Genomic DNA, 22593 nt, shown 5'->3' with positions numbered 1-22593 from the left:
GGTCTGGTGAGAACCTGCTTCTTATTTGCACACGGCTGCCTTCTTGCTGTATCCTCACATGATGGAGAGAGAGAAGGATGATCTTTTTGGTGTCTCTTCTCATAAGGGCACTAATCCCATTCATGGGGCTTCAGGGGCATGACCTAATTACCTCTCAAAGACCTCACCTCCTAGCATCATCACATTGAAATTCACACCAACATATGAATTTGGGGAGACACAAACATTTAGTTTGTAGAATTCACTAAAGACTCAGTCTAGTGTTTTCGATTCAGCCAATAAGAAGTTGAATAAACCAAAGCATTTTACTTTGATAAATTATTGATCAAAACCAGTAAACACTGAATATGTAATAATAGAAGAAAGTCATTTACAGGATAAAAGAGTTGTCTTAGATGTTTATATGCATTTCCACTTTGTGTTTTTAGGCAACTCAAATGAAATAGACATCGTGCATCATGTAGACACAGAGGCTAATATAGCTACAGAGGTTTGCCTGACTATTCTAGACCTGCTGTCTCTCTTCACTCATATTCACCAGGTGAGTGTGATCATAACATCTGCAACATGATAGAATGGAAGATATAAAAGTCATGTGAAGTCAAGAATATGTATTAAAATATCTTATGAAATTATTTAACCTTACATAAATGAACCTACGTGTGAGTGGAAAACACGTTAAAGATGAAGTTCATATTTTATCAAAAGTTGAGTGTTGCTTGATTGATATACACATGTATATATTTCTCTATTGTCAAATAGTTGATGATACTCTTTCTAATTTTTCCTGCTTCACTATCAGGCAAAATGACTAAGAATGTGACACTACTTTTCATTCTCAAAGGGAGAGACATATGACAGCTAGATCCAATAGCCTAATAATGTTGAATATTTTTCACGTGCTTATTTACCCACTGGATTTCTTTGGTGAAATGATACCACTACATACTAATAGAATGGTTACACTAAAAAACACTGACCATAGCAACTTTTGGCAAAGAAATTTCATTCACTAATAGAGGAAATGCAAAATGGTACAAACACTTTGGAAAACAGTATGTCAGTATAAAATGTTAAACATTTATGCTGAAACCGGTTTGGCTCAGTGGATAGAGCATCGGCCTGCGGACTGAAAGGTCCCAGGTTCGATTCCAGTCAAGGGCATGTACCTGGGTTGCGGGCATATCCCCAGTAGGAGATGTGCAGGAGGCAACTGATCGATGTTTCTCTCTCATCGATGTTTCTAACTCTCTATCTCTCTCCCTTCCTCTCTGTAAAAAATCAATAAAATATATTTTTTAAAAAATGTTAAACATTTATTAATCACATGACCCACCATTCCAATATTAGGAATTTACCAAGAAGAAATTAAAACATTTCTTCGGCCCCAGAAACCAATGAGGTTCAGTTGGAGAGTCGTCTCATGCACTGAAGGGTTCATGGATTCAGTTCCTGGTCAGGGCACATACCTAGGTTCAGGGTCAATCCCCAGGAGGCAACTGATGGATCTCCCTCTCCCTCTCCCTCTCCCTCTCCCTCTCCCTCTCCCTCTCCCTCTCCCTCTCCTTTTCCCTCTCCCTCTCCCTCTCCCTCTCCTTTTCCCTCTCCCTCTCCCTCTCCCTCTCCCTCTCCCTCTCCCTCTCCCTCTCCCTCTCCCTCTCCCTCTCCCTCTCCCTCCTTTCCCCCCTCCCTCCTTGGGTGAAATTTTTTTTAAAGCATTTGCCCACACAAAGCTTTGTCCAAAAATATTCATGGAAGCTTTCTTTTTAATAACTACCAGTAAACACTGGAAACAACTTAATGTACATCAACAAATAAATGGCTTAGAAAATAAATGATGTTCTATCCATATAATAGAATACAGATTAGTTATGCTCAGGGAAGGAAGCCAAACAGAAAGAGTATATACATTGTATGATTCCATTTATTAAAAATTTCATAAAATGCTAACTATAGAAATTTTATGTTAATTATATCTCAATAAAGCTATTAAAAACATTAGCTGCACCTAATGGGGTTTAAACTATGAAAAGTTGGATGTGCTGAATAAAGTCTACACTAAACAGAATGAATACATCAAGAAAGTCCTGCAGGTGAAAGCTCAGCATGGTGGTAGAAAAAGCAATAACTATATTTTAATTTTGTATTGCTCAGTGGAAATATTACTCAAATATCATACATCTCACAGGCTTTACAAGTGCCTATGATGACTTACCTGTCTGTGGTCTTATTTCCTACCTCTCTTTGCTATCCCACCCCACTCATTCTGCTCTTTTTTCTCAACTTTGAGCTCAGAGTCTCCTTTCTAAGTCAAGTTCTTGGTATTCAAGCCTCCCTCCTTGGATGGCCCTCCTAGATCTGCCCCCAGCACACTCCTTTAACTCACATGTCAATTCATCCATTAAAGAGGTCATACCTAACCACCCTATCTAAAGTACAATCCTACTCCCAAAGAAATTTCTTTCTATCATAATATATCATTATATTCTATTTCCTTATTTAGTACTTTTTTTCAGTCACTACTCTGTCAGTTATACTGGGAACATAGACCTTCTCCTCTTAGTCAGCATTTTATGTCCAGCACCCAGAATTGTGCCTACCATTCCATAGGTTCACAACAAATATCTTTTGAAAGAACACAGGTGTCCTTTTCCTCATCCTAAATAACTTCTGTGTTAAATCTCCAGAGACAACTCCAACAATCTGAATGTCAAAATTCATTAATGAAAAGAGTCTTCGATACCTACATGCTCTTTTTCCAAGTCAACCAGTCAGCCACAGCGCTAAAGCATGTGTTTGCATCCCTCAGACTGTTTGTATGCAAGGTAAGGGTGCTCCAGCTTCCAGCAAAACTCAGTAAAGGATGATCATAATTGCATATTAATCCTTACAACTTTTGGTATGGAGAGAAAATATGGTTTTTTAATTTTGGCTTATTTGGTTTTATTAGACTATTTATTTGGTCTTATTAAATCTTTGATTGGAGATCTCAAAATAAGCTCACAGCCTTGACAGCCTTTTGGCTTGGATATCAGAAGGGAATAAAATTAACATCTGGCCACCAATTCTTTGAGTAAGTGTTTGTAGCAGAGTTAGGTAAGATGCACACCGTGAACTGTGGTGCCCATTCATGCCAAGTTAAAGGTCCACATTGAAGTAGCTACAGCTATGATCTCTTAGGGCCCCTGCAGTTTACAATGTTGGGTAAGGAGAAAACATGTCCAAGCTCTCACTCTACGCTTTTGGGTTATCATTAGTTATTTATGCAAGGGATACCTAAAAGATAGAAAACGATTATTTTTAGAAGAAGAAAAAAGAAATACTAAGATAGACTTTAACAAGCAAAAGTATATCCTCTCCCACTTGCAAGTAAAAGAAAAAGACTTAGTTAAAAGAAAAGAAAGAAGGATTTCATTCGCAGGAATTTTAAAATATGAGAGTGAACAGAGACAATGAAGGAACAGGGCTGACCTCACCAGTGTTTCCATTCCCACAGTTTCCTTCAGCGTTCTTCCAAGGGCCTGCCGACCTGTGTGGATCCTTCTGCTATGAAGTCCTAAAGTGCTGTAACCACAGGTCACGGTCAACTCAGACAGAAGCGTCAGCACTTCTGTACTTTTTCATGAGGAAGAATTTTGAATTTAACAAGCAGAAGTCAATTGTCCGATCCCACTTACAAGTAAGTGCTGCCAGTTTTCATTAGTGCTATTGTTAATGCCATGACTCTGTCTCGGCATTGATAGAAGCCTGCTGACCTCAGGGCAAACAGTGACCAACTCCTCCTCCAGACTCTGCCCTTAAAGGTGCCCATCACATTCAGTTCTGATTCATGGGCAGAGGGCAGCTGAGAAGAAGCCATCAAAGTCCATAACTCCACCTGGACTTGTTCTTGCTTCAGCCAGGGAATAGAGTCATACAGAATACACAAGTCAGGAACCCAGTGCTATCTCTACGATGCCAAATCTCACCAGATTCTAAATGCATACATTTCTTTCTTCAAGGCATCCTAAGATTCTTACAACCTTCCTTAAGTATTTAAGTTTATAAGAAAAGCCCAGGATCGCATGGCCTTTAAAGATTTAAAACAGAGAGATAGCATTCATTGGCTCTAGAGGGAGAAACGAATGGTACATTCAACTAATCTGATGGGTTTCTTTATAACTCCTATTTCTTGGTTACTTTCTTTTGAGGTTTCATTTTTCTTCTCTCTTTCAGCTCATCAAGGCCGTAAGCCAGTTAATAGCTGATGCTGGGATTGGAGGCTCTCGGTTTCAACATTCCCTTGCAATTACCAATAATTTTGCTAATGGAGACAAACAAATGAAAGTAAGAAATGTTTTGTGGGATTTTTAAATAATTAGGAATAAATTTGGTATTTTGTTTATTGAGACATCACTTACATTGTTTGCTTCTTTAAACTGGTAATCAGCTCTTACACTTTCAGAATATAATCTGTTAAGTGGAATTTCCAAGATGTGTGGTTGAATGGTGTGCAACAAGAAAACTTACCACAAAGATCCAGAAATCCAATGGTTCTCTTATAATTCCATTCTTAGCCAAATTTATCTTATCTTTTTTTTTTTTTGCGGGGGGTGGGGGGGGGCGGTACTTTCCAGACTTCTCCTTTAGTTAATATACTGAAAAGTCCAGGTCTAAAGCCTGGCTAAACACAGGAATCAAAATAATATTTTCAGATATCCTCCTCCTACTGCCTCTACTTTCACCTGTCTCCCTACCTGTCAGTTCAACTTTCCTCTGTGTTTATTCCATTTACGGGAGAGCTCTCCCTGGTAGTATTCCTTGAGTGGAAACAGCACCTCATTCCATAGTGCCAATTGAAGTCCCAGTACTGAATCTCCTTCATCCAACCTTGTGTCATATGCCCTTCCCTAAACCAATCAATGTTGCCTGGGAGATCAAATAATGTGATTGGCCAGGCCAGTATCATGTGCCACCCCTGGTGCCTGGGAATAAAGTAGACCCTCTCAAATCACACGCACATGAGCCAGAGAGGAGAGCATTTCAAAGGACAACCAAGATGCTATTACTAAAAGGAGATGGGCTATAAAACCAAAGAGCAGGACCTACACCAATTCTTATCTTCCAATGTATATAACCACAATCACAACATGTATATATGAATGTATAAATATGCATGTATAAAGAATGTACATATTTATGAGCAATAGATAGGAGGCACCAAACTGAGATGACAAACCACAATTAACAGCCTCACTTCTGAATTCTAAGCAGGTTATGACTCAGGCTCTCTCTTTTCCAAAGAACAGCAATTTCCCAGCAGAGGTGAAAGACCTGACTAAACGTATAAGGACTGTTTTAATGGCCACAGCTCAGATGAAGGAGCATGAGAAGGACCCCGAAATGCTGGTGGATCTCCAGTACAGCCTGGCAAACTCCTATGCAAGCACCCCTGAGCTACGGAGGACCTGGTTGGAAAGCATGGCCAAGATTCACGCTCGAAATGGAGACTTGTCCGAGGTGATTGGCAAAGGCTGTCATTCTCCATCAGCATTGTACTTTGATAAAGTTCAATTGGATTTTCATTTACAGCAGGAATATAAAAAGTTATCATATATTTTCACTAATCTAAATATTGCTTAACTATATGTTGTGTGCATTAAATTTGCATGTAGGAATCAAATAAAGACCAGAGTCTGCAGGGAAAACTGTAATTATAGGCTATACAATGAATGCAGAGCTGAATTCTACACACCCGAGGCTGTAAGGGTGTCTGGAAATTAAGAGTTATATAAATTAATGGTCTGTGTTTTAAAACTTTCCTGTAATTGGAGTTGGATGGGGAAGCTTGCCAGCATGGTGAGTAAATTCAGATTAGGGTCAGCTGTCCTCATTTGCAGCTAGTCTGAACTGGTGACATAAGAATTAAGACTCCTGAGATCCAAGTGAGTGAAGAGGGTCCACTGTGTGAAGGTTATAAATCAATAGGACATTTCTATATCAATTTAAATGATGGGTGGATTTATGAGCAGCAATTCACAGCACTCAGATGGCTTCCGGACACCAAATGGGGAAGTTCTGCCTTATTCCCAGAAATATGAACCCTTTGGGAAGAGATAATTTGTCTAGGGTAAGCCTAAAACCCTAACAATGAATGCAAGGGACTCTGGGATAGAAACAAAGACTTGCTTGGTGGCTTTTTGGTGAGGACAAAATGCGAAACTCTATTTCCCTTGGACTGCCGTAAAAATGGAAACGTTCCTCTTATAAAACTTCAAAGGGAAAAGCTAAAGTCATTTGGACCCTTCAACCTGTCAAGTTCTGGTAGGTGTCCAGCAATGTTCAAGGCTTGACCGGATATGTTAGAGAAGAATAGAATGTTGCCCATGTCATCTGGTGGAGGGAGCACACGTGACACATTAGGTCACACTATTTAACCAAGCGAGGCGACCACTTGAAAGGCAACAGATATTCGAGTGAGGACCTATCCTGGAGGTAGAAAAGGTAAGAAGGCAGCATTTGCCTTTCCAGTTTAGATCCAGATGCTAATAGTTTTCACAAGAAAAGAGAACTGTGGAAATATATAAATACATACATACATACATACATACATACATACAGGTGGGCAAAAAATAGGTTTGTAGTTTTGAGTACGCGAAATACAGAGTTTATTCAGCTATTGTAATAATCATAACCTGCATGTCTTTTTCCTTATGAACAACCTCAAACTAGTTTTGCCCACCCCTGTAAATATTAAGAGAGAGAGAAACTTAGATATTAAGGGAGATAAATCTTTGGGAAAATTCTTCAGGCCAGCTCTTCCTGAGAATTACATCAAGAAAGACAATCCCAAGTATGCATTTTATTTTTGATTGTGAATTTTTTTGGAAATGTAATTGATTACCTTTAATTCTCTTACTTAAAAGATTCCTCCACATATTCTGACATGACATTAGTCCTAATTAGACAAATAGTAAAATGGGTGCCGCATCCTCCTCTGACACTGTTTGTGTTTTATTGCAGGCTGCTATGTGCTACATCCATATAGCCGCCCTCATTGCAGAATACCTGAAAAGAAAGGGTAAGATGACAACCTTATGAGGGAGAAAAAGTCCAGAAATCAACATGTTGAAATCCAACTTAAAATAATTTTAGATTTTATTAATCTTGGTTATGTTTTATTAAGCAACATTAATATTCACAGATATTTCTAATTACGTTGTACTTTTAAGTTTTAACTTTCATGCCATTATCATGTTTATTCTGTGTGCAAGGCTAACTGGTCAGCTTCTTGGTTAGGTTAATGATTTATGGTTTTGTAAGCTTGAATTAACCCAAACATGTAGCATTGTCCTAACCTCATCTTGCACTACCATAGGTTACTGGAAAATGGAAAAGATTTGCACACCATCCCTGCTCATGGAGGATATGCACCCCTGCGATAGCAACCCATTACTAACCAGTCCCGGTGGAGGAAGTGAGTGGTCTAACAGCTCCTTTACCCACGAACAGTGCAGAGGACATTAAACTGCGCTTAAGCTTTACTTCAACGAAATTCTTAAATGTATTCCTGGAAGTAAAAACCGTGTCAGAACTACATTACTTATTCTGCAAAATCCCAAAGTTCCTAGCATTCAGAAATTCCATCCATCCAAAATTTATACAGTTTACGTTACCAAAAAGTTTTCAGCAAATATAGCTGCATCTTATCCTATATTATTATGAGTTGTGGCCATATTTTGCTACCAATTTGCTTGCTAGTCTGCCTTTGGGATTTTATTCAGAAACTGATGGATTGTTTAAAATGGCAAGAGAAATCCATTTTCATTTTGAAATATAATAAAATAAGTCCAATAAAGTGGTGCAGAAATGAAAACATGCAAATATAGTGCATATACAGGACTATACTTATAATTGGCATGTTAAATTTCATTTTTAAAAGCATAATTTGGTTCTGACAATTTACAATATGTAATAGTTAACAATATTGATTTCCTTTAAAAATACTTCATCTTTAATGTCTTATAAAATGTTTTTATAATGATAACTAAATAATTACTCTGTAAACTAGTTGACAATGTAGTTAACACATTTAATCTGGTTTCTTTAGCAAAATTGTTCAAATCCAAAGTTTATGAACTGCAATCTATTTTATAACTTAATCTTTAAAAAGCTGTGGTAAACTCAGTGTATTAAAAAACAGGAACAAATCTTTAGGTATAAAGATCAAAATACCCAAACAAAAGGTAAATGACTTTAGTTACAATATTTTGGAAGCTTAATTGGTTCCTCAATCTTTTAAATATGTATATATTTTTTTTAAAAGCTTCAGTGGATTTTGCAAACAAGACATTTAAACCCAGTGACCAAAGTGAACTGTGGACAGTGAGGTCATTTGCTTGGGAACCTTAGAGAAGAGACCAGACCTGGCACCATGGCTCATGCCCACGTGAAAGTCAGGGATCTCCTTCCTCAGTTGCCAACTCCCTGTTGAGCTTTATTTTTATATGCAAGTCACCAAAGTTATCATTGTTTTATTTAACATGCGCTTCCTCCCCATCTAATTTTGTAATCATAATCAGATACTCTACAATTCCATAAAGCCTATGTCAAATTCTAGCTAAAAAACTAAATTGGAGAAACCTGATAAAACTAGGTGTCAGTTTGAGAAGTTGTAGAAGCTTAGATCCCAAAAAGTTGTGTGAACCTTTAATATTCAAAAACTTTTAAATACCCACTTTTAGATCTAAAATAATGTTAGAATATATCATACTCATTGAGAAAATAATGTATTTGTTTAGTAAACTTTAAATTAAGGAAGGTAGTCATTTATGAGGCAGTAGCATCTATAATAACAAAAGCATAATATGCTAATTAGACCAGATGTCCTTCCAGATGACCTTCCAGACGAAGCCACGGTGGGTGGGGGCCAAGATAGAGGCAGCCGCCACGAGGGTTGGGGCCAAGCCCCTTGAATGAATTTCATGCATCGGGCCTCAAATATATATATATATATATATATATATATATATATATATATATATATATATATTTGAAATCCTCAATATACTTTTTGTTGCAATGTTTCTAAGTCAAAGAGGTAGACTATTTCTCATAAAATGTGTGAATAATAAGAATATAAGTAAATATAGGTGACTCCAGGAAATAGAGCTGTAATAATGATCAGCTTCCTGTGAGAAGTATGTCATGACATTTCCTGCTACCATCAGTTCTCATGTATTTTAATGCATGTTTAATTACTGAAGGAATATTATAGAGAAGTAGGAGCATGTAATTTTAATTCAAGGATTCGGTTGCAGTAATTATTATAATTATAATTTTAACAGGTCCTGGGTTGATAACTTAGTTACATAGCCAATGAACTGATTATTAAAATGAAAACACCCACAGGAGCATCAGCTGTAACTTACAAAGCATGTGCTCCATGTGAGGCACAGCACTAGGCTCCATAATGACAAGACCTGAATTAGTTACCAATGACGAGTCTATAATTGGGTGTGTTATTACCTCCCATTTACAAATGAGAAAATCAAGAGCAGTAAAGCAACCTGCCTCAGAGCTCATCGTTAGTTTGTGGTGGCCAGAGATCAAGACTGGTCTGTCACCCCAGGCTGCGCTCCTAACCACTCTATTTCCCACCATTCAGATCTGATCCCTCCTCTATGAACATGACCCATTATCAACTCTCCATATATATCTGCAGAGCGTGACCTTTTTATAATCTTGGTGGCAAAATGCTAACAAAAATTTTAAGGAGGTTTCTAGATAATGCCAAAGAGTAAAAGTTAGTGAGTATTGAGCATTGCCATCCTAATGTGCTGACCATAACAGGTGTTTTCTCAAATATTAATCCTTTCACCCATTTGCTGAGATGGATATTAATGTCTCCAATATAACAAATGGGAGAAACAGTCTCAAAGAGGTTAACTAAACCAGAACATTGGAACTACATCAATCTACAAATCTTGTTTCGGTCCATAATCCCATGCCAGCTTCTTATAGAAAAGGTATCGCCTGCAAATAATACAGAATTACAAAAGACTGGCATTGGTTGCCTGGCAGAGAGTATTTACCAACAGTCATGGTCCAACCATCTCGCTGACTGTGAGCTTTACACTACCACTTGGAACATCATGAAGCAAGGCATTGTCTAATCCAAGCAATACTTGACTCAAATAATGTTACATTTCTCTTGGTCCTCTCCAGGCATGTTCTCTATGGGCTGGCCAGCTTTTCTGAGCATTACCCCAAATATTAAAGAAGAAGGAGCAATGAAAGAAGATTCGGGAATGCAAGACACACCATACAATGAGGTTAGACCAAAGTAATCCAATGTATAGTAAATGAGTAAAAAAGATGCATTGAATTGTAATATAAAGCTAAATCGTGGGGAGAAAGCCTTATCAGAAATCAAATAAAGTTACTCTATAATATGACTGAAGCAAAATGAAATGCAGGCTAAAATTAAGCTGAGGTTAATCAATATCAGACTTCATTGAGAAAGCGTCATTTTCAATGAAAATTTAAACTAAACTTCACTTCTCTAAGATGGACCCAATATATATGATCAGCTCAAATCTCTGGTCCTTTGGTAAATGTGGTAAAGGATGTTGAAATTTTTGTGAGCTGGTCATAACTTTTTAAAAATACATTAGAAATTTTATTTGCAAAAATATTTGAAGAGAGGGGCTCACTAATTTCTGCAGGAAACCTTCTGGTATGCAAACCATGGGTTGTTTTATTTTCACTAATAAAAAGTCTTCCTACTGGGAATAACCTAGAAACAATTCTGGTGAAGAAACTAGAGCTCCCCTCATCAAGTAAGTAAAATATTACACAAGTTAATTTTTAAAATCCTATTACATAGATTGAAAGTAAGAATACAGAAAGCAAATTTTGGGATGGATCTAATGAAATTTTACATGTAGTTCTACATAAATTTAATGTACATTGCAAGTAAACAGTGAATGCAACTACATATTTTTATTACCTGTTTCAAATAACATTTAAAAATATTTTCTTAAAAGACATTGTTAGAAACATTCCAGTAATATCACCCACCTGCTTTAGAGAATATATAATTGGATTCAGTTGAACATTCATTAAACCACTAATATATGTTGAAGCATTGAATTAAAGGTGGGAGACAGATAAATCAGGCATAATTCCTGCTCTCAAAGATTTTAGAACCTTGAGAAAGACAAACTTCCTTCAGGTGGGTAGTATCCAGTCTGAGACCCATTAACTATAACTCCAGGCATCATATGCAGCTATAATTAAAAGGGAACATTTTTTTATGTGAATGTGGTTGGGATGGAGATAGATGGGACATAAATAAAAGTTCTCTAAACAACATAGACTGATGAAAAGGGACAGACCCAAAGACTGAGAAACAGCAATCAGGCTATCAATCCCCAGAAGGAAAGTAGGGGAGGGCGGGGGTAAGGGGAAGAGATCAACCGAAGGACTTGTATACATGTCTATAAGCCAAACCAATGGACATGGACAACAGGGGGATGGGAGCATGAGTTTGTGTGGGGGGGGGGAGGTTGGGGGTTAATGGGGGGGATGAGGACACATTTGTAATACCTTAACTAATAATAAAAAAAATTAAATTAAATTAAAAAAAATAAAAAGTTCTCTAGACTTTGGCACTGGGGTCTTGACATTTAATAGGACTTGAAGATGTCAATGAAAAATAACATTCTGATAGGTGTGGCAACAAACAAAACAGGCAAAAGTGGGAAGGTGAGAATGTATCCTAAAAATGGTGTGGTATGGTCTGATATAGCCAACAGGCAAAGTCAGCATTGGGGCGCTGAGAGAGGGGCTCTGCGGCGGAGGCTGGTGCTGGACTCTGGAGCTCTTTGAATGCCGTGATAGAGAAAAGTCAAAATCGGGGCGCTGAGAGAGGGGCTCTGCGGCGGAGGCTGGTGCTGGACTCTGGAGCTCTTTGAATGCCGTGATAGAGAGTTGGGACAGCAGTTCATAGAGTGGGGGTCCCACCAAGGTTCGGGGCAGTGAAGATCTCAGGATCATATTTATGTTTTAGAAGGAAGAATGACTGAAGAGCATCACAGAGGACAAATTGGAGTGGGAAGACAGATTATCTAGAAGACTCTGCAGGGTCTCAGAGTGAGCAGGGGTTCGATGGAAGTTGTGGACAGTGAGAATGGAAAGGACTAGGCAAATCTGAAGGCATTTCTTAAATTTAAATTGGCAAGATTAAGGAATTGATCAGGGGATGCAAGTGAAGGAAAGGGCATAATCCAGATGACATCACCGTCCCTTGCTGGCTAGATGTAAATGCTAATAACAAAAATAGGGAACACAGAGATCCCACCATGAAAAAATTAATAGCAGCAGTTTTGAAATTAAGTTTCAGTGATAAGCTACAGTGGAACTCATAAAAGGTTTTGCTTTGGTTTGAGGAACTACAGCATGTCCTGGTGGAGCAGCTATACATGTGTGTGGAGTTTCTCTGGAAGTCTGAGAGATACGAACTCATCGCTGATGTCAACAAGCCCATCATTGCTGTCTTTGAGAAGCAGAGAGACTTCAAAGTATGTTTTCAAAACCTAGACATTAGTGACAACATCCTACTTTGAATGGGTCAATTGCTTATTATTTTCAAAAGCAGAAACTCCCTATTGTTTATGTGGGCACCATCGCTTGAGACCCTTTGATTTATGGTTTCAGAAATTATCGGATCTTTACTACGACATTCACCGGTCCTATCTGAAAGTTGCGGAGGTGGTGAATTCAGAGAAGCGACTGTTTGGTCGGTACTACCGCGTGGCATTTTATGGGCAGGTAAGTCCCCTAGAGGCAGCATGACCTGTGAATTCTGTTGAGCAGTTGGATGTTGTCCTTTCAGTCTTTATGAGACATCTAACTCCATGCGTCAAAGGATTGAAGGGGTGTGGGTGTGGATGTGTCTAGATTTGTTTGTTTCTCTGAGTGATTCTATATGTTTGTCCATAGGAAGGTACTGGGTAGAGAACTCCATGGCTCTTAATACAGATTGAGTTAAAACAGTGATTTCTAACTTCTTGGAGAAGAAAGGCATTTATTTTTCCGTGTCTTCTTCCCATCTCACCCCAAAATATCTAATTATAGGTTTGCCTCTAAGTCAAATTAAATTCAACATGTTTTAAGAAATGAAATTCATAGCTTTCTAAAAAATAAATAATTTCTAGGAGCTCCACCATATCAAAGCCATGAACTTTAGACTTTATAATCATGCATTTTCTTTTCCACTACTTTCAAACTATCACTACTTTTATGCAGAACACTATTGTTTCCTGTATTACAAGTCAATGTAATTCTTAAGTTCCCTTTCTCAGTTGATTACATACACAGTGAACAAGAAGGAAATTATTAGCTAGCCATAGCATTTGCCTGAAAATAAAGTGAATGTATTACATATTAATTCTGAATATCTCTGACTGGTACTTTAAGTGGGATAGACCTAGGAACTATCCTGTTCTTTTCAGGGAGGTTTATACACTCATATTTCAGCAGTCATACTTCAGACTATGACTGTGGATAAACATTCCATTCTTGTTTGTTCACAGGTGGAATGACTCTCAGTTCCTTGTTTCTTTTTTTTTTCTCCCCCTACCATGTAAGGCACTATTGCACATAGCTCTTATTCTCCTCAGAATTGCCTAAGGAGTCACATGCAGCATGGTCATTCTAGATCATTTCTCATTGAAGTCTCTAGAAAAAATAGATATTTTCCTCTAGTCACCAAAGACAGCTTGAAAAATAATTTCTGAATTAGTCCAGATAGCTGCTCTCTACCGGGAAAGGAAAATGTCACTGAGTAACCACTTACCATAAAGAAATTGATCCAGCCCTAGCTGCTTTGGCTCAGTGGATAGAGCATCAGCCTGCAACTGACGGGTCCCGGGTTTGACTCTGGTTAAGGGCACATTTGCGGGTTTGATCCCCAGTAAGGGGCATGCAAGAGGCAGCCAATCAATGATTCTCTTGCATCATTGATGTTTCTCTCTCTCTCTCTCTCTCTCTCTCTCTCTCTCTCTCTCTCTCTCTCTCTCTTTCTCTCTGAAATCAATAAAAATTTTTAAAAATTAAAAGAAATTGATCCAGCTCAGGTTTTCCTACAGCATGGCAGCATCAGAGAAAGCTAGTAGTATGAGGAACAGATGTGGGGAGATGGTCTACAGAAAGAAGCTAAATTTATATATTTGGGGGGTCCCTGGAAAAGAATCTGAACTTTCTGAAGTGATAGAATATGTTGGGGACAGAGAAATGTGGGGATCTGCAGAAGGGGAGGAAAGAGAAGTGGAAGGGATTTCTTGAAAGTGAACAAGAAACAAAAAATAAATATTTTTGACCTTGCTGAAACATTAGCAAAAAAAAATGGCAGAAAACCGCATCAGGAAGGGGATGTGGGAGTTGAGGGCCTGTAGGGGAGACTCTCCAGGGAATGAATGGCAGCACAGCAGGGACACACAGATGCACATCAGCCAGCCTGCATTTGAGTCTACCGTCCTTCAAAGGATCTTTTTAATGACTGCCATTGATATTCTGATCATGAAAACCAGATTGCCTACCTGGTAGTTTCTCCAACCAATGCCTAACATACTGGCTACTGAACAGGTAGAAATGAATTAGGCTGCTTTCCAACCAGATTTTAATGCAGATGTTTACTCTTTTCTTCTTTTGGTATTGACTGTTCCAGGCTGTGGTAAGTTCTCTCTTTCTCACTCCATTTGCATGCTCTAAAAATTCTCACACTTCCTTCTATATGGTTTTACTGAGCCTTAACTTTTTTGTGCCAATCAACATTTGGTACAAAGGTGAGATAATCCTGCTTCCATTCATTTGGGAGTCATCCTGCTTCCTCGAACTAAACTTTGTTTACTCCAGTTATCTGAATTACAAAAATGTATCCTTTATTTTTCATATATAATATCTTCTGCACTACGGTAGGTGTAGTCTGAAAACCTACATACATGCACACACACTCACATAGATAAATATGTGAACCACATATGGATAGTAGACTCAGTATTGGGTATTGCCTGCTCACTTCAGGCCACTGTGTTCTGGCTGATGAAGAAGAGCATGGGGGTGCTAGAATTTCAAAACTTGGAGTGGTGGCCATTGATGGGCACCTTCCCAGGTTCCTAAAAGAGCCTGCCATTTTCCAAATGAGTATTGTGGAGTAACAGTGTTCTCTATTGTGCTGGCTCTGAGTATTCTGAAAGGTAATAGTATTAATTCCCAACACAGAAAATGAACAATAGACTAAATCTTTACCCAGGAGGTCAGGTTAAATCTCCTGAGATGCGGAAAGCAGCAATGTAAGAAATGTGGAGGACAAGCAGAGACAGAAATAACATGCCAGTACCTAGAGCTCTGTGACATAGAATTTTCTTTGCATCCTTTTGAACCATATGAAATTGCCCATATTCAAGCATACTTTCCTGGGGAAAAGATGGCAACTTCATGTGGTTCAACATAATTATTATTGATTAAAGTAGAAAGACAGATTCTTGCAATATCCACATGTTGTCCACATTCAACTGTGCTTGTCTGGTACATACTTTTTTGTAATTCTTTAAGTCCCTTCCCACATCCATACCACATCAGTATTTTCCACCTTCACTTATAAATTTGGGGTCATGGGTCCTTAACTCACCTACTAAAAGAATACTTGAAAATCCCTATACTAAATAGACTGAGGGGGCAACGGGGAAGGATTGGGGAGAGCTATTTTAAAATGACTTAACTTTGTTCTTTTTGCAGATTCCTCTATAAAGTGTGCTGATTGTGCACCTGGCTATTTCTTTTTAATGTTGCCAGTCTTCTCAATTATCTTTTGTTAAAAATTCCAATTTGAGATTTTATTAAAGGACAAAATGGTCTGTGAATCTGCAGACCTGAGTATGCCCCTAAGCGGATCCTCTATAAGTTCAAACCCCAGCCACCCCTGACCAGGGGAGACTAATGGAGGTCGTCCTGATAAGCAGCAATGTAGAGCCTTGGTCATCATTGTTCAAATGATGTTCAGATGCCTGCCCCAAGAACCCAAATGGAGATGGGAACTAATCATTGGACAAGAGCGGACAGTGCACTTCACTTCACATTTGATGATAAGGAAATACTAAATAGGCTTGGACAGTTGCCCCAAACATGTGCAGAATGAAGGTTCCGAAGATCTAAGATAAAGTCCTGACTACTTGATTAGCATAATCCCCATGGTCAACAATAATTCCTTTTTTATGATAGTACTTTGTGTCTGTGTAAAATTCACCTTTTAATATCCAGATAGACATGTCTTGTAATCATGTTTCAAAAATTATGCAAATAGCATATGCAGTAGACCCGTTGCCTCCACAAAGGCCTTTGGATAAATCTTTTAGGGTCCCAGCTAGACTGATAATTGCATTTTACAGTACTGGCTAGAGTAGTTAATATGATGTCTGCAATAAGCCAGACACGACAAAACAAGTAGAAACTTTTAAAACATAAGTCTTGCATAACATGAATTTTCTGATGCAACATCTGATATCAATGCCTATGAAAATTTTACATAGAACAGCCTATAGAAAGCAGCTCCAGAGTGTCCTTGAAATATTCATTTAAAGAATAATGAGCAGCAGTAGTGATCAAACATCAACTGTCATCAATGAAATCTTAGGCTCTAATATTTAGCATGAAAGCAAGCAAGTGCCTATTGCATAACTTAAAACAGCAGATGCCCCTGGAATAAGTTAAGTGAAAGGCCTGAGGAATTTTATTCCATTCACCAAAGGATGTAGATTCCTTGATTCTCAACCATGCTTATGTGGCTGTAGATGCATCTCAGAATCTTGATAGAAAAGGGATTGGGCGAGGAGGTATGGTGCATGTATAGTTGGGGATGTGATACAACCTTCTGGCTCCCCACCCATATGAAAGTCACTGATATAGACAACATATATGTGTAACTGAGTTCATATTTATATGGAACCATCTCTCGGCATTCTTGTAGTTTTTCTTCTCTTAGCATTTAGCCCATTATTAATATTTTCTGACCCATCTTTTACTCACTGATTCCTCTTTCAGTGCATTCCTTTACGACCTTGGAATCAATCATATGTAACATCGGGAGCATTTATATCTGACATCCCAATAGTGATTCTGAAATACCTGCAAAAATATCAAAGGGGTCAATAATTTCAGGTGTCAGTTTATTGAAGTACATTTTTATCATAATCTATTAGAGTTTCATAATCCATGCAAGTAACTCTACTGACTCAAAGTTCTTGTTTAAGTAGAATGTGTGCTGTTTCCTGAGAATAAGACAGACTAGGGTTTTTATTGCATTGCAAAATGACATTTTAAAACATGAAACTAGCAAGAGAAATGCAGAGGTCACATTTCCTGTTGCCTTGAAACACAGTGCACTCATGACCTTGTGGCTAAAACAAAAGAGAAACTGTCCCTGGGTCCTCATCACCTTTTGTCCCTGTTTATAAATCATTTATTTCATAGACAGAGCTGAAATTGAAGCCTTCTTTAAGGTAGTGTCCTACCTTTAAGGTTCAGTGGGTTTGGCTTTGATAGTTTCCTTGGGTAAAAGGTAAGCACGCATTGCCAACATTTTCAGAGCTGCTATTTCTCTGGCTGCAAACGCTCTTACAACCCTGGCAAACAGCAGATGAAATACTTTATTCTGTTATTCCAGCTCCATTTTAGTAGTTTTATAAAATAGTTTCAAGAGGTTTATATATCCATGCTAGGAAGGTAGGTAGATAGATAGACAGACAGACAGACAGACAGATAGATAGATAGATAGATAGATAGATAGATACATTTTAATCACCATTTCTTTCTGATCAGTCCCATAACCAAAATATTGAAATGAGCATCAGTAGACTTTTCTAATAGGAAAGTATAGTTTCTATGTAAGAGAAGCTGAAGGTATGTATTTTAAGTTCTCGAAACTCAGTCAAGCTATTTCCCTGCATATGAATCAGAACTCAAATTGCTTTGCTGACACAAACTTTTTTTTGTTGACATCCTCCTCATCCTCCTCATGATAGGTGACAGTCACCACGGGCCTGTATGTCCCAGGCACTGTCTTTAGGACCTCTCCATAGATTTCTAGGTCTATTTCCCATCCTCCAGACCAAGGGGTAGGGATGAGAGAAAGTCACAGGTCATGACCAAAAAGACAGAGGTCATAGTAATGACAATAAAATCTTGCTTCCCACACTCCTTCTAATTCTAAATTCAGAAAGTTGTGAGGGGCAAGAATTCACAGTGAAAATGTCTCTTTGTGCTGGTTTTCACAGTGTGGTGAGAAAATATTTTCCTGGGACTTGGAAACATTTTTCTCACTGGAATGGAAGTTGTAAATGTTGCTTTAGCTATTGCCCTGGGGGCATTCTAGTTGATGGCCTCAGAAGTCTTACTTCTATGATGTGTCAGTCTGTCAATGTTAGCCACTACTTCTGACCTTAAATAAAACAAAACTCCACAAAGACAGAAAAACAGCAGCTGGAAGTCATGTGGGAATGGGGCCAGACCTCACCATTCCTACAAAGTCTAGGAACAACAGGGAGCTACTTTTCATGCTTTCAACAATCATGCGTCACTTTTTTTTTTTTTTTTTGACAGTTGAGGGTCAAGTTACTCATAATCATCTGTGTTTCGTCTTGAGCATTTCTTAAAGAAATTGTTCAATTAAAAACTGTTCTTTAAAGCAATACAATCTTTTCTATTTATACCTGGTGCACACATACCTTTTTAGGATGTATGCCCACCAGAACTGTTTTATTCTTCAGTTTATTAATTTAACAAATGTAGAATGATGTCCCCCTAAAGACGAGGCACCGTGCTAAACACTACACATACCATGTTGAACAAGACACTTTCCTGACTTTGAAAAGCCCAAAGTCATTTCAGAAAGTGCACAAGGAAACAGACAATTAACTTCGTGCTTGACAGGATCTGTGCTGGCAAATGTGCCTTGTTCCTTGGCTTCTACAAATATATAGTTGTGTCCCTCTTATCATGCAAAGTACCCTGTTCATGATGGTCAAGTGTCCTTCAAGTACAAAGGCGCCACACAGATGTGAGTTTAATTATTATTCTCACCTCACTTTGGCTGTGAAAAGTCCAACATGGGAACATTTCATCCATGTCTTTTATAAAAAAGGAATCTTTTTAAATAGTCAAAAATAAAAGTTTTTTAAAAATACAGCTAAGATTCTTTGTGACCTCCATTGTCTTTAGCTGGCTCTCAACAGCCATAACCTTGAGGTAAATTCTGAGTCAGAAGAAACAGACACACTTGGAATCTTAACTCCAGACTTAACCCAATAGTCGGAGGCCACATGTCCCACAGGAAAAATGCCCTGTGTCTCTTCAAAGGGAAGGAATTATAAAGATTACCTCACTTAGTTATCGCAGATAATGGAATATTCTCTCCCCCTGTTTCCAACCAGACAGATAAATTAATAGAGGCTAAGACCTACTTGCTCCTACGACATAAAAATGATGGCACAATTGGTTGCTTTACTATTTTCTATTCTAAATGGGTCTAGCTTTGCCAAAAAAAAAAAAAAATGAAGATCTACTAGGAAAGCAAATTGAATGATGAAATTGCATATAGCCAAGTTGCATCAGGCCCCAGACTTAATGGAAAGTTATTTTTTTAAATTACAGTACTTGGGAGCCTACCACATGCAATTTCTGTGATTACAATACCAGTGCTGCAGCTCTTTAAGATGATGTGGGTGCATATCCACCCACATAGATACCTTTACGTGCCCCTCAGGTTTTCCTGTGCTAACTTCGAAGACTTTGAGAAGACTTAGTTAAAAATGACACTGCTCTTTGAAAAAATGCCAATTATTCCAGACTCTGTGTTCTACCCCAGGCTGCCACATGAGGGCATCCTTCCCCCAAAATATATGCAGCAGATATTACCATTGATTTCTACAAATAGAGAAAATATTTTAAGATAGCCTATGAGGTTCTTTGGCCTGGTGAGGGAGTGTTTCCATTAATGACTGATTCTAGCATGATATTTTGTTTTCTTCACTTGGCTTTTCTCTGATTTTGACTTTATAGGGTGCTAGTTAGTGGCTTGGATGACAACCAAAAGACTGGATAAACGGCTTTTGTTTTGCTTGTGATGTGCAATTGGAGTTTTCTAATAAATTTGATGGTTTCTTATGTATCTTCCATAGGGTTTTTTTGAAGAAGAAGAAGGTAAAGAGTATATTTATAAAGAGCCTAAGCTGACAGGTCTATCAGAGATTTCCCAAAGACTGCTCAAGCTGTATGCAGATAAATTCGGAGCAGACAATGTGAAGATAATACAGGATTCCAACAAGGTAGAGGAAAATTAATATTCATTTTGGGTGTTTGCCTGTTTGTTTATTGGTTAGTTGACTGGTGATTATTTTTGGCAAAAACATTATGTGTTTATTGAAGTAACCTCTACGTTCCCTATTTTTCCCATCGGTTATTTGCACTTGTATAGCAACCAAAGAATTAAAGTGATTGGGCCCAATGGTGGACTTGGAGGAAAAGCAAAAATGTATTTCTTCAGTCTGGGAGGTCTTCCTGGGTCATACCAATTTTGACATCTATTCTCTGTGATAATAGCAGACTTGCCAGTTACATTTTATTAACCTGTGGATATCTAATTAATCTTCTGGTGGCTCCAGAAGGCCAATGCTTATATCCTCTGGTTATATTATTCAGAATCCTCTAATATGCTTTCATTCCTGGAGCCAACCTCTATTAAGCACCTACTGCATGCTATCCCCAGAACTAGGAGCTGGGGTACAAAGACTCTTTCTCCAAGATTCACATGGAGCTGAGATGAGAACGATGTCTGCAAACAGCTAATTAAATAAAGTGCATTGAAGAGCCATGGCAGACATGGTGCAAGTCACACAGGGAAAGCTCAGGGAAGGGGCTCCCTGACCAGCGCATTCTCTTGTGGGCAGTGCTTCCCAGAAGAGATGATGTGTGAGCTGGAAATTTCAGGGTGAGGAGGTGTTTGCTGCAAGCAAAGGGCATATTGAGCAGCCCAGCACATACAGTGACAGTGGCATGAAAGGGGAAAATGTGTTTCAAGAATGGCAGGTCTTCAAAACACAGGTTGGTAGAAGAGTGTCTCAGAAGGCAGCGCAGGAAAAGCTGGCTTATGTTTCGAAGAGCCTCGGCTACTCAGCCAGCTGGCTCCAATCCTACCTCCACCACAGTCTGGCTGCCTGACCACAGTCCAGGCAGGTACTCTTCTATGGTGATATGATGCCCATTTTTCTCCAAGGGGACAGGGGCAGCCCTCCTCTACCCCACCCCAACCCCCAGGATGCCAGTTGAGAAAACACAGAGCTTCCTGACTTTCTTTCCCAAGTACCTTAGGCTCACCACTCTTTCTTTCACCATCATATGTTCATATAGGTAAACCCGAAGGATTTGGACCCCAAATATGCCTATATCCAGGTGACCTATGTGACACCATTCTTTGAGGAAAAGGAAATAGAGGACCGGAAGACGGATTTTGAAATGCATCACAACATCAACCGCTTTGTGTTTGAGACACCCTTCACGCTGTCGGGCAAGAAGCACGGTGGCGTGGAGGAGCAGTGCAAACGCAGGACCGTCCTGACAAGTAGGTGCAGCCCACCCAGGGGCCATGCAGGCCCTTCACGGGGATGGAGAAGTTAAAATCAGAACATTTCACTCTGGCAGACAAGTGCCCCGAATGTGCCACCATGGACATTTGCCTGGAAGAGTAGATTTCCCCTTCCTTACAATCTGTCAAGAAGGACACCCTTGAGAAGTCACCCAGAAGAGAAATTGTCAGTAGTTACTTTACTAAGCCCTTCCCTGTAGAGCTTAGTCACAAAGGTCATGGTGTCCGTGTCTTGGGAAGGCCACTCTTCTCTCTCCCTGAATCTACCCTCAGTTAATTCAAGATTAGAAGCTCTCAGGATTGTGTACTTTGGAGCAAGATCCTAAGTCGCTCTGGAAGTGTGGTTCCTCATCTGTAAAATGAGTGCAGAGGATGGTCACCATCCCTTCCAGTGCCGTCTAAATCTATTCTGTGAGCTAGTCAACAAACTTTCAGCAAGTGCCTAGTACATGTCGGGTACTCTACTGGCAAGTCAAATAAATAAAACACGAGTCTTGCCCTCAAGATGCTCCCAGTCTGATAGACGAAAGAGCCAAGTAAAGCAAGAATTTCAGGCGAGCACAGCGTGAGCAGTGAAATGGGGGCACAGGAGGGGGACTCCTAAGGTAGACTGAGGGGAAAGATGAGCAAAGACATTCTGGACTAGTGATACCTAAGCTCTGTGAGAGAAGAGCAATCCTGGATTATGCAATAGGCAGGCAAATAGCAGTGACATCCAAACTAGGGGGATGTTCTCCTTCAGTAAACTTTTCCAGAACTTTTCTAATAAAATCTAAAACAAAGCTACTATAACATAGGCCATTCAGTGTTTATTTAAGCATTCTTTATTGTGGCTTAGGGGAGTTTCTATTTGAACTGCAAGTTGTGGTGGAAGCTATAATCTTTTCAGTGTTGAATGACTCAAAATCGAGGTT

General features: G+C 38.9%; 1 protein-coding gene and 1 long non-coding RNA gene across 14 annotated transcripts in view; one reads left to right on the top strand and one right to left on the bottom strand.

The window, feature by feature from the left end:
- The window catches only part of DOCK10 (dedicator of cytokinesis 10), a 210961-nt gene that overhangs the window by 180445 nt on the left and 7923 nt on the right, over nt 1–22593 (top strand). For 4 of the 13 annotated variants that reach the window (XM_036319291.1, XM_036319296.1, XM_036319290.1 and 1 more), the window contains exons 41-53: nt 429–541; nt 2688–2825; nt 3497–3679; nt 4216–4326; nt 5284–5499; nt 7003–7060; nt 7358–7456; nt 10207–10313; nt 12432–12563; nt 12700–12813; nt 14711–14716; nt 20217–20363; nt 21445–21655. In XM_036319291.1, the coding sequence (XP_036175184.1) occupies nt 429–541; nt 2688–2825; nt 3497–3679; nt 4216–4326; nt 5284–5499; nt 7003–7060; nt 7358–7456; nt 10207–10313; nt 12432–12563; nt 12700–12813; nt 14711–14716; nt 20217–20363; nt 21445–21655 (1635 nt within the window). The remainder of the gene's footprint in view (nt 1–428; nt 542–2687; nt 2826–3496; nt 3680–4215; nt 4327–5283; nt 5500–7002; nt 7061–7357; nt 7457–10206; nt 10314–12431; nt 12564–12699; nt 12814–14710; nt 14717–20216; nt 20364–21444; nt 21656–22593) is intronic. The other 9 variants (XM_036319294.1, XM_036319297.1, XM_036319302.1 and 6 more) reach the window with 6 other exon arrangements.
- The window catches only part of LOC118661335, a 119506-nt gene continuing 103592 nt past the window's right edge, over nt 6680–22593 (bottom strand). Inside the window, exons 5-8 of the long non-coding RNA XR_004969290.1 lie at nt 17553–17663; nt 17068–17166; nt 7440–7549; nt 6680–7047 (exon numbers count right to left, since the gene is read on the bottom strand). This is a non-coding gene — a long non-coding RNA (uncharacterized LOC118661335). The remainder of the gene's footprint in view (nt 7048–7439; nt 7550–17067; nt 17167–17552; nt 17664–22593) is intronic.

The sequence above is a fragment of the Myotis myotis genome, unplaced genomic scaffold (assembly GCF_014108235.1).
Source record: "Myotis myotis isolate mMyoMyo1 unplaced genomic scaffold, mMyoMyo1.p scaffold_m19_p_8, whole genome shotgun sequence".
Classification (NCBI taxonomy): domain Eukaryota; kingdom Metazoa; phylum Chordata; class Mammalia; order Chiroptera; family Vespertilionidae; genus Myotis; species Myotis myotis.
Note: the sequence above shows the minus strand (reverse complement) of the source record. Positions and strands in the feature narration are given on the sequence as shown.